The 11,590-nt window shown below is 42.9% G+C and overlaps 1 protein-coding gene across 3 annotated transcripts in view; it reads left to right on the plus strand.

Moving 5' to 3' along the window:
* The window catches only part of UEVLD (UEV and lactate/malate dehyrogenase domains), a 72,569-nt gene that overhangs the window by 34,263 nt on the left and 26,716 nt on the right, over window positions 1-11,590 (plus strand). For all 3 annotated transcript variants that reach the window (XR_003309382.1, XM_026454050.2, XM_026454051.2), the window contains exon 7: window positions 5,572-5,674. Coding sequence is in view for 2 of the 3 variants with exons in the window: in XM_026454050.2 (XP_026309835.2) it covers window positions 5,572-5,674 (103 nt within the window). In the remaining variant the exon portion in view is untranslated. The remainder of the gene's footprint in view (window positions 1-5,571; window positions 5,675-11,590) is intronic.

Genomic DNA, 11,590 nt, shown 5'->3' on the forward strand with positions numbered 1-11,590 from the left:
TATTGTATTGTATTGTATTGTATTGTATTGTATTGTATTGTATTGTATTGTATTTAGACAGGGTCATGTTCTGTTGCACAGGCTGGAAAGCAGTGGTGCAATCTCAGCTTACTGCACCTTCTGCCTCCCCAGCTCAAGCCATCCTCCCACCTCAGCCTTCCAAATAGCTGGGCCTACAGGCGCCAGCCACCATCCCCACTAATTCTTGTATTTTTTGTAGAGACAGGGTTTCGCCATGTTTCCCAGGCTGGTCTTGAATTTCTGGGCTCAAGCAATCCTCTTGCCTCAGCCTCCCAAAGTGCTGGGACTACAAGCATGCCCCACTGCACCCGGCCTGGTTGTACATAATTTTAAAAAACAGTACTAGTGAGTCAGAGGGCATGAATGGTTTTTATAGCACTTATGACATAGTGCCAGATCGCTCTTCAGAAAGGCAGAACTAATTTATGCTGCTAATAACATGCACATCAACCTGATTTTTGACATCCCTAACACTACTAAGTTTTATTTATTTGTAATTATTTGTCTTTTGGTAAGCACAAGAAGGCATCTGAAAGTCATGGTTTTTCATTTTTGTTTTTGAGACCAGGTTTCTCTCTGTTGCCCAGGTTGGAGTGCACTGGTGTGATCATGGCTCACTGCAGTCTCTATCTCCTGGGCTTAAGAGATCTTCCACCTCAGCTTCCTGAGTAGCTGGGACCACAGGGGTATGCCACTACACCTAGGTAATTTTTAATTTTTTTGTAGAGATAGGTCTCCCTGTGTTGTCTAGATTGGTCTTGAACCCCTGGTTCAGACTATCTTCCTGCCTTGGCCTCCCAAAGTGCTGGGATTACAGGCCTGAGTCAACTGTTCCTGGCCATGTTTTTAAACTGTTAGAAGAATCTCACTGTCATTATTTGTCTGTGAATTGTCTGGGTGGAAAATTTGCCATTTTTGGGCTGGGCTCGGTGGCTTACACCTATACTACCAGCACTTTGGGAGGCCACAGCAGGAGAATCACTTGAGCCCAGGAGTTTGAGACCAGTCTGGGCAACACAACAAGATCCCCATTTCTACAAATTTTTTTTTTTTTGTTTTGGAGATGGAGTCTCACTCTGTCTTCCAGGCTGGAGTGCAGTAGCATGATCTCAGCTCACTGCAACCTCCATATCCCGGGTTCAAGCGATGCTTCTACCTCAGCCTCCCAAGTAACTGGGATTATAGACACGTGCCACTATACCCAGCTAATTTTTGCATTTTTAGTAGAGAGGGGGTTTCGCTATGTTGGGCAGGCTGGTCTTGAACTCTTGACCTCAGGTGATCTCCCTGCCTCAGCCTCCCAAAGTGCTGGGATTACAGGTGTGAGCCACTGCACCCGGCCTACAAAAATTAAAAATTAGCCAGGTGTGGTGGTGCACACTGGTAGTCCCAGCAACTTGGGTGGCTGAGGATTACTTGAGCCTGGGAGGTTGAGGCTGCAGTGAACTGTGATTGTGCTGCTGCACTCTGGCCTGGGCAATACAGTGAGACCCTGTCTCAAAAAAAAATTCTGTTTTTCTTTTTAAACATCAATATTTTGATACAAAGTACAATATGCATAAGCCACTATTATGACTGCAACAGTGATAGCACTCATAATAGTGGCAACAAAAGTGGTGGTAGCAGCACTAACTAACCTTTATAGAATGCTTATTAGGTAACAGGCACTTGTCTAAACACTTGACTCTTTTTGTTTTTTCTCGAGATGGAGTTTCGCTCTGTTACCCAGGCTGGAGTGCAGTGGTGCAATCTTTTTTTTTTTTTTGAGACGAAATCTCTCCCTGTTGCCTACGCTGGATTGCAGTGGCACGATCTCAGCTCACTGCAACCTCTGCCTCCTGGGTTCAAGTAATTCTCTTGCCTTAGCCTAGGATTACAGGTGCCCATTACCACACCTGGCTAATTTTTGTATTTTTAGTAGAGACGGGGTTTCACCATGTTGGCCAGGCTGGTCTTGAGCTCCTGACCTCAGGCAATCTACCTGCCTCGGCCTCCCAAAGTGCTGGGATTACAAGCGTGAGCCACTGTGCCCGGCTAGTGGTATGATCTTGACTCACCACAACCTCTGCCTCCTGGGTTCAAGTGATTCTCCCACCTCAGCCTCCCAAGTAGCTGGGATTACAGGTATATGCCACCATGCCCAGTTAATTTTTGTACTTTTAGTAGAGATGGGATTTCACTGTGTTGGCTAGGCTGGTCTGGAACTCCTGACCTCAGGTGATCCACTCGCCTCGGCCTCCCAAAGTGCTGGGATTACAGGCATGAGCCACCGTGCCTGGCCCACTTGACTCATTTTTATAACAACCCTTTGTTTAGGTACTGTTATTACTGCTGTTTTACAAATGAAGAAACAAAGGCATAGGGAGGTTACCCACGTTGCCCCAAATCACACGGTTAATAAATGATGAAGCGAGAACTTAAAGGCCAAGTAATCTGTTTATCAGAGCCTGTATTATAGAGCCTTACTACTCAAAGTGTGGCTTTCAAACTAGCAGCATTGGTACCACCTGAGTTCTTGCTAGCAATGCATAATCCAGGCCCCTTTCCAGACCTACTGAAACAAAATCTGCATTTTTTTTTTTTTTTGAGATGGAATCCCGCTCTGTCCCAGGCTGGAGTGCAGTGGCACAATCTCCACTCACTGCAACCTCCACCTCCCGGTTCAAGAGATTCTCCTGCCTCAGCCTCCCAAGTAGTTGGGACTACAAGCACGTGCCACCATGCCCGGCTAATTTTTGTATTAGAGACAGAGTTTCACCATGTTGGCTAGGGGGCTCTCGAACTCCTGAGCTCAGACAATCCACCTGCCTTGGCTTCCCAAAGTGCTCAGATTCCAGGGCTAAGCCACCATGCCTGGCCAAAATCTGCATTTTAATAAAATCCCTGGTGATAATATATGCTTCACTGATTGGTGACATATTAAAGCTTTTTCAATCTCTGCTATAAACCACTATATTATATTGTCTCATTATTGTTGTTACTGATGAACATTTTGTTGTTCCTAGTCTTGTGAATATCCTTAATATTGTATTCTTTTACGCATGTACTGATAAATTTGTAGGATGATTTCTATAAATGAATTGATGGATTAAAGGAGTTAATGTTTTAAATTTTTGATAGAAAATTGTCAATTATCTTTTATTAATTATACCAATTTATTGCCATACCCATAATATGTAAGAATACTTATTTTCCCACAACTACTGCTAAACTTTTGGATTTTTTTGTGCCTTATAAATGAAAATAGTAACTCATAGTTTTATTTGCATTTTCCTTATGGGTATAGTTAGCATAAAATTAATAACTATGTTTTAGAGGGGATTACTATATGTAAGCCCTGTGTCACATAATTAATCCTTATAACCACATAAAGTAAGGCCAAATTCAGTGACTGTCCCGGTATTACATAGCTAATCCATAGTGTAGCAGGGTTATTTTCTTTCTTTGTGTGTGTGTGTTTGTGTGTGTGGAGATGGGGTTTTGCCATGTTGCCCAGGCTGGTCTGAAACTCCTGGGCTCAAACCTAAGCCCATCTGTCCTTCCAAAGTGCTGGGATTACAGGTGTGAACCACCATGCCCAGCCAGGGTTGTTTTCTTAACCATCATACTTTCTGCCTGATAGTCTGGAAGATCTTTGGGTACTTTTGCCCGTGAATCCTAGAATAGGAGATATCCTCAAGTCTCCTAGTACTTTGGAGAAAGACCTTCCATAAAGGTAAACTGATTTTTAGGAGTTTCTATGCTGTTATTTACAGTCAGCCCACTGTGCCACCCTATTTAGAGACATGTGGAGTATTTTCCATGAGATCTCTGGGGAGAGTACTGCATGATAATAGGATTTGGTTTTAGATTTTATAGCTATTATACCTTTTTTTTTTTTTTTTTTAAGAAAAAGCTGGCCGGGCGTGGTGGCTCACGCCTGTAATGCCAGCACTTTGGGAGGCCAAGGCGAGCGGATCACAAGGTCAGGAGATCGAGACCATCCTGGCTAACATGGTGAAACCCTGTCTCTACTAAAAATACAAAAAAAATTTAGCTGGGCGTGGTGGCGAGCGCCTGTAATCCCAGCTACTCTGGAGGCTGAAGCAGGAGAATGGCATGAACCCGCCAGGCAGAGCTTGCAGTGAGCCAAGATCACACCACTGCACTTGAGCCTGGGCGACAGAGTGAGACTCCGTCTCAAAAAGAAAGAAAAAGCTGGCATTATTTTTTAACTTTTCTGCTACAAATAAGATACCCAAATAGACCCAAAAGCTCTTTCAGAATGAAAATAACATCAAAATGAAAACATAAATCAAGAGCAATAGCAGAAGTATTAAGTGCACCAAGTCATCTTTATTAACTCATCCCATTAAAAGAAACCTGCAGGGGCCAGGCATAGTGGCTCATGCCTGTAATCCCAGCACTTTGAGAGGACAAGGCAGGCAGATCACTTGAGGTCAGGAGTTCGAAACCAGCCTAGCCAACATGGTGAAACCCCATCTCTACCAAAAATATAAAAAATTAGCCAGGTGTGATGGCACGTGCCTGTAATCCCAGCTACTCAGGTGGCTGAGGCAGAAGAATTGCTTGAACCTGGGAGGTAGAGGTTACACTGCTGAGCTCATGCTACTGCACTCCAGCGGGGGTGACAGAGCAAGACTCCTCCTCAAAAAAAAAAAAAAGAAAGAAAAAAGAAAAGAAAAGAAAACCTGCAGAGTCGGGCACAGTGGCTCACACCTGTACTTCCAGCACTTTGGGAGACCAAGGCAAGGGCATCACCTGAAGTCAGGAGTTCATGACCAGCCTGGCCAATATGGTGATACCCCGTTTCTACTAAAAATACAAAATTAGCTGGGCATGGTGGTGCATGCCTGTAATCCCATCTACTTGGGAGGCTGAGGCAGGAAAATCACTTGAACCTAGGAGGCAGAGATTTCAGTGAGCCGAGATCATACCATTGCACTCCAGCCTGGGCGACGAGTGAAACTCCGTCTCAAAAGAAACCTGCAATCTGTGAATGGTGAGTTAAGCCCTGTTAGAACTTTTAGTAGTCAAGCCTACAGGATTACTTATTGAAGTTCGTAATTTCTTTTTTTTTTTTTTTTTTTTTTGAGATAGAGTCTCGCTCTGTTGCCCAGGCTGGAGTGCAGTGACATGATCTTGGCTCACTGCAATCTCTTCTTCCTGGGTTCAAGCAGTTCTCCTGCCTCAGCCTCCTGAGTAGCTGGGATTATAAGCATGTGCCGCCATGCTCGGCTGGTTTTTGTATTTTTAGTAGAGACAGGGTTTCGCCATGTTGGCCAGGCTGGTCTCGAACTCCTGACCTCAGGTGATCCACTCGCCTTGGCCTCCCAAAGTGCTGGGATTACAGGCCATCAAGCCTAGCCACAGTTAATAATTTCTTGCTTGCATATCACTTTTACTGCTACTGTGTTACTTTTTCTTCTTAACACTAAAAGACAGTGTAGGAGGCCTGTTTATTGTCCTTTGGTCCTCATTGTTGAATGAATTTAAATTGAGTCTCTGGCCATGTTCATTCAGTGTAATGTTCTTTCTCTTACTGTACAGGGCATTGCAGACAGGCTGGTCCTCTTAGACCTCTCAGAAGGGACTAAAGGAGCCACGATGGACCTTGAAATCTTCAACCTTCCTAATGTGGAGATCAGCAAAGGTCTGTTTATTCTGCTTAAAGACGTTTGCCTTATTAGCTCTTCATTTTTGACTCCTGGAATGTTAATGCTGAAAAGCACCTTAAAGATCACCTTGTCCAAGTCTCTCATTTTACATATTGGGAAAGTAAGATTGAAATAAGTTAAATGACTTACCCAAAGTCATTCAGGGATTTTAACTGATTATATTAATAAGAATCAAATGAGCAAATAATTCAGATTTATTCAGATTGGTCAGAAGGAGTTATTCTTTGTTTTTGACTTATACCTCAAAACAAATTTATCTCTGATTGTCTCTTTTTTTTAGAATATATTGGTTAAGAGCATTGGCTTTAGAGTTCCACAGATAGAAGTTTCCATCCCTGCTCTGCAATGATAGTGCTGACATTTGTCAGATTATATAATCTCACAAACTTCAGTTTTCTCATCTATAAAGTAGAAATAATACCTACCTCTTGGTATATAGCAAAGTGCTAAACCAAGAATAAGAAAAAAAGTTTTAGCTGGGTGTGGTGGCTCATGACTGTAGTCCCAGCTATGTGGGAGGCTGAGGCAGAAGGATTACTTCAGCCCAGCCCAGGTGTTCAAGGCTGCAGTGCACTAGGATTGTGACTGTGAATAGCCACCATACTCCAGCCTGGGCAACATATCGAGACCCTGTCTCTGAAAAAAAAAAAGAAAAGAAAAGAAAAAAAAAGAAAGAAAAAAATTCAGTTTACATTCATTGCACTAAAAATACATTGTTAAAATAAATTTTTTTTTTTTTTTTGAGACGGAGTCTCGCTCTGTCGCCCAGGCTGGAGTGCAGTGGCCAGATCTCAGCTCACTGCAAGCTCCGCCTCCCGGGTTCACGCTATTCTCCTGCCTCAGCCTCCCGAGTAGCTGGGACTACAGGCGCCCGCCACCTCACCCGGCTAGTTTTTTGTATTTTAGTAGAGACGGGGTTTCACCGTGTTAGCCAGGATGGTCTCGATCTCCTGACCTTGTGATCCGCCCGTCTCGGCCTCCCAAAGTGCTGGGATTACAGGCTTGAGCCACCGCGCCCGGCCTTAAAATAAATTTTAATAATAAAAAGATTTTCTATATCATTAACATTTGAAATATTAAATTTTCTATCTCTTTTTTTTTTTTTGAGTCTGGGTTTCACTCTGTCACCCAGGTGTGAGTGCAGTGGCATGATTCAGCTCACTGGAACCTCCACTTCCGCTCAAGCTATCCTTTCACCTCTGCCTCCCAAATAGCTGGAACTACAGGCATGCACCACCACACCTGGCTAATTTTTGTATTTGTAGTAGAAACGGGATTTGCCTTATTGCCCAGACTGGTTTTGCACTCCTGGACTCAAGTGATCTGCCCGCCTCAGCCTCCCAGAGTACTAGGATTACAGTTATGAGCCACTGCACCCTGCCCTATCTTGTTTTTTAATTAAAAAATTTGCATGTATTTTATAATGTACATAACATATTAGTATAGACATATTTATGTAGGTAAATACCATATTTGGGGATGTGGGATTGAAAATATCTTACCAAGGATGCATGATCCAAAAAAAAAGAAAAAGGCCACTGAACTAGAATAAACATTTCCTAAAGCCTTTCTACCAAGTTATGGGTAAGGTCAGATTATAACATGCTATAGTTGTTTGGCTTCCCTTTGCCTTTCCTTAGGTCCCCTTTATTCCTTGACAATATTTTCCAAATAATATATAAAGACATACAGTATCACAAGCCTTAATAAACTAAGGAATGTAGTCAGAAAAGTTGAAATTATACCTATCAGTTGTAAAAGTTAGGTGTAAAAGTTTTAGTAAGCCTTCGGCTGCCTGTAGGGTACAATGAGTTCATTTTCCTTCTCGGGAAAGAGTACCATAGTTGCTTTAAAGATCTTTTTTATAGGTCTCATGTAGAAGTTCTTTGGGGAACAGGATATTCTCTTATACCTGTGATTTTCAGGTACTGAAGTTCTTAAGGGACTTCCTAATTCTTCTAAATCACTTTAGGAGACTCTTTAGTATATGGACTCTAGAGGTTGTGAGACCACGTAGGACCTGAAGAAATTGTTCCATCCTGTGTATCTCATTAACCATCAATAGTTATTGCTTCAGATAATTGAAAGACTAGAATCTTTGGAATAGATGTGTAGTATATGGTGCTTACCACCAAGTAAGGAGTCAGTAATTATCTGTTGAATGTTGAATGAGTGTATATCATCTTGGGGTAACTTTTATTCTTGTTCCCCTTATTAATTGCGGTTGTACTTTTCTTTTTTTTTTTTTTTAAGAGACAAGGTCTTGCTCTGTGGTCCAAGCTAGAGTGCAGTGGTGCCATCATAGCTCATTGTAACCTCAAACTCCTGGGTTCAAGCGATCCTCCCACCTCAGCCTCCTAAGTAGCTTGGACTACAGGCATGTGCCACCATGCCTGGCTAATTTATTTTCATTTTTGCAGAGACAGGGTCTTGCTCTCTTGCCCTGGGTGGTCTTAAACTCCTAGCGTCAAGCAGTACTCCTACCTCAGCCTCAAAAGTATCTGGGACTACAGGTGCATGTCACCATACCCAGCATGGTTGTATATTTCTGATAGCATTTAATTTAATTACTATTAGATGAAGTAATTTTATTTATTTGTTTTTTGTTTTTAGACAGTGTCTCACTCTGTTGCCCAGGATGGAGGGCGGTGGTAGAATCATGGCTCACCGAAGCCTTGACCTACGAGGCTCAAGTGATTCTCCCATCTCAGCCTCCCAAGTAGCTGGGACCACAGGCATGTGCCACACCAAATTTTTTTTTTTTTTTTTAAGACAGAGTTTTGCACTTTTGCCCAGGCTGGAGTGCAGTGGCATGATCTCGGTTCACTGCAAGCTCTGCCTCCTGGGTTCACGCCATTCTCCTGTCTCAGCCTCCCGAGTAGCTGGGACTACAGGTACCCGCCACCACGCCTGGCTAATTTTTTGTGTTTTCAGTAGAGACAGGGTTTCACTGTGTTAGCCAAGATGGTCTTGATCTCCTGACCTCGTGATCTCTCCACTCAACCTCCCAAAGTGCTGGGATTACAGATGTGAGCCACCACGCCTGGCCCTAATTTGTTAATTTTTTGTAGAGGTAGGGTCCCCCTATGTTGCCAAGGCTGGTCTTGAACTCCTGGGTTCAAGCCATCCTCCTTCCTTGGCCTCCCAAAATGCTGGGATTACAGCCATGAGCCACTGTCCATCCTTAGATGAAGTAATTTTAAATGTAATGTTAACTGACTTCTCATGAATACATTCTGTGATATGGAGAAGTACATTAATAATTTGGGGAATTAAAGCTCATTTGGAAATTTTAGTAATGCCCCATCATAACACACATAGATGATTGCAGCTGACTGATCATCTGATGTCTTTTTAAATAGCTACTATAACATTTTGGGGTGGGATATACATATATACATATGAGCATGAAAATTTACATACAGATACATACATACATACATATACAGTTATGCTTGTGTATATACAGACAATCTAGAGAAATACTAAGAAACTGTTAAGACGTTGGGTGTGGTGGCCCATGCCTGTAATCCCAGCACTTTGAGAGGCTGAGGCGAGTGGATCACCTGAGGTCAGGAGTTCAGGACCAGCCTGGCCAACATGGTGGAACCCCATCTCTACTAAAACTACAGAAAATTAGCCAGGCGTGTTGGTGGGTACTTGTAATCCCAGCTACTCAGGAGGCTGAGGCAGGAAGATCACTTGAACCCGGTAAGCGGAGGTTGCAGTGAGCTGAGATTGTGCCATTGCATTCCAACCTGGGCAACAAGAGTGAAACTCCGTCTCAAAAAAAAAAAAAAAGGAAACTATAAAGAGTAGTTGCTTCAGGAGTCAGACTGAGGGAATTGATTTTGCACTTGTTTTTTTGCATATAATAGTATATATGTTTAAATCTTTTTATCTTTTTATTGTGCTCAAATACATATAACATAAAAGTTACCATTGGTGACCTTAGGCACTCATTCACAATGTTGTGCAACTATCACCACTAATTTCCAGCATTTTCACCACCCCAAAAAGAAGCTCTGTACACATTGAGCAATTACTCTCCATTTTCCCTTCTCCCAGGTTCTGGCAACTACTAATCTGTCTGTTCTGTGGATTTTCCTGTACTAGCTATTGTATATAAATGGAATCAGATAGTATGTGACTTTTGTGTCACTTCGCATAATGTTTTCAAGGTACATACATGTTATGGCATGTGTCGGTGCATCATTCATTTTTGTGGCTAATGTTTCTTGGTATGGATATACCACATTTTATTTATCCATTTATCGGTTAATGGATATCGGGTTGCACTTTTTCACTATTGTAACTACTGCTACTATGAACATTCATGTACCAGTTTTTTTAATACCTCTTTTTCGTTCTTTTGGATATATATCCAAAAGTAAAATTGCTGGATTATATGGTAATTTGATCTTTAAGTTATTAAGGAATTAATTCTACATTTTTGAAGATCTTTATTAACAAACAGTACATATAGCTCTAAGTAACTCTATTTCTTTGAAAAAGTTCATACATAATATTCCATCATATGAATGACTGTATTTTCTTTTTTTTTTTTTTTTTTTTTGAGACAGAGTCTTGCTCTGATGCACAGGCTGGAGTGCAGTGGCACAATCTCGGCCCACTGCAACCTCCGCTTCCTGGGTTCAGGCTATTCTCCTGCCTCAGCTTCCCAAGTAACTGGGATTACAGGAGCACTCCACCATGCCTGGCTAATTTTTTTTTTTTGAGACGAAGCCTCGCTCTGTCACCCAGGCTGGAGTGCAGTGGCGCTTTCTCAGCTCACTAGCAACCTCCGTCTTCTGGGTTCAAGCGATTCTCCTGCTTCAGCCTCCCGAGTAGCTGGGACTACAGGCATGTGCCACCATGCCTGGCTGAATTTTTGTATTTTTAGTAGAGGCAGGGTTTCACCATGTTAGCCAGGATGGTCTCGATCTGCTGACCTCGTGATCCGCCCGCCTTGGCCTCCCAAAGTGATGGGATTACAGGTGTGAGCCACTGTGCCCAGCCAATTTTTTTTTTTTTTTTTTTTGAGACCAAGTCTCACTTGTTCAGGCTGGAGTGCGGTGGTGCAATCTTGGCTCTCTGCAACCTCCACCTCCTGGGTTCAAGTGATTCTCTTGCCCCAGCCTACGAATAGCTGGGATTACAGGCGTGCACCAGCACACGCAACTAATTTTTGTATTTTTAGGAGAGATGGGGTTTCACCATATTGGCCAGGCCAGTCTTGAATACCTGACCTCAAATTATCTGCCCACCTTGGCCTCCCAAAGTGCTGGAATTATAGGCGTGAGCCACTGCCTGGCCATAGCTACCATTTTTTAAGGGAATACATGTATTCATACTCTGTTACTTCTCTTACTCCAGTTTGTAGATGAAGCAAGTAAGACTCAGATTTTGAGTTAGGTCACACAGTAAGAGACTGAGTTGGAGTTTCAAACATACATCTGTTACCAATTTCTTATGATTCATTCTAGAAATAGCCTGTGCATATACAAGTGTAAATGTTTGTGTGTGCAGGTAGGTGTGTGTGTGTATAGAGAAAAATAATTGTAAAGAAAACTAAGTCATTGTTGACATAATAGAGCAAAATAAAATTAGTTCAATAGACAGTGGTTCTTAGGCCGGGCGCGGTGGCTCAAGCCTGTAATCCCAGCACTTTGGGAGGCCGAGACGGGCGGATCACGAGGTCAGGAGATCGAGACCATCCTGGCTAATACGGTAAAACCCCGTCTCTACTAAAAAATACAAAAAACTAGCCGGGCGAGGTGGCGGGCGCCTGTAGTCCTAGCTACTCGGGAGGCTGAGGCAGGAGAATGGCATAAACCCGGGAGGCGGAGCTTGCAGGGAGCTGAGATCCGGCCACTGCACTCCAGCCTGGG

Source organism: Piliocolobus tephrosceles, chromosome 13, assembly GCF_002776525.5.
Source record: "Piliocolobus tephrosceles isolate RC106 chromosome 13, ASM277652v3, whole genome shotgun sequence".
NCBI lineage: Eukaryota > Metazoa > Chordata > Mammalia > Primates > Cercopithecidae > Piliocolobus > Piliocolobus tephrosceles.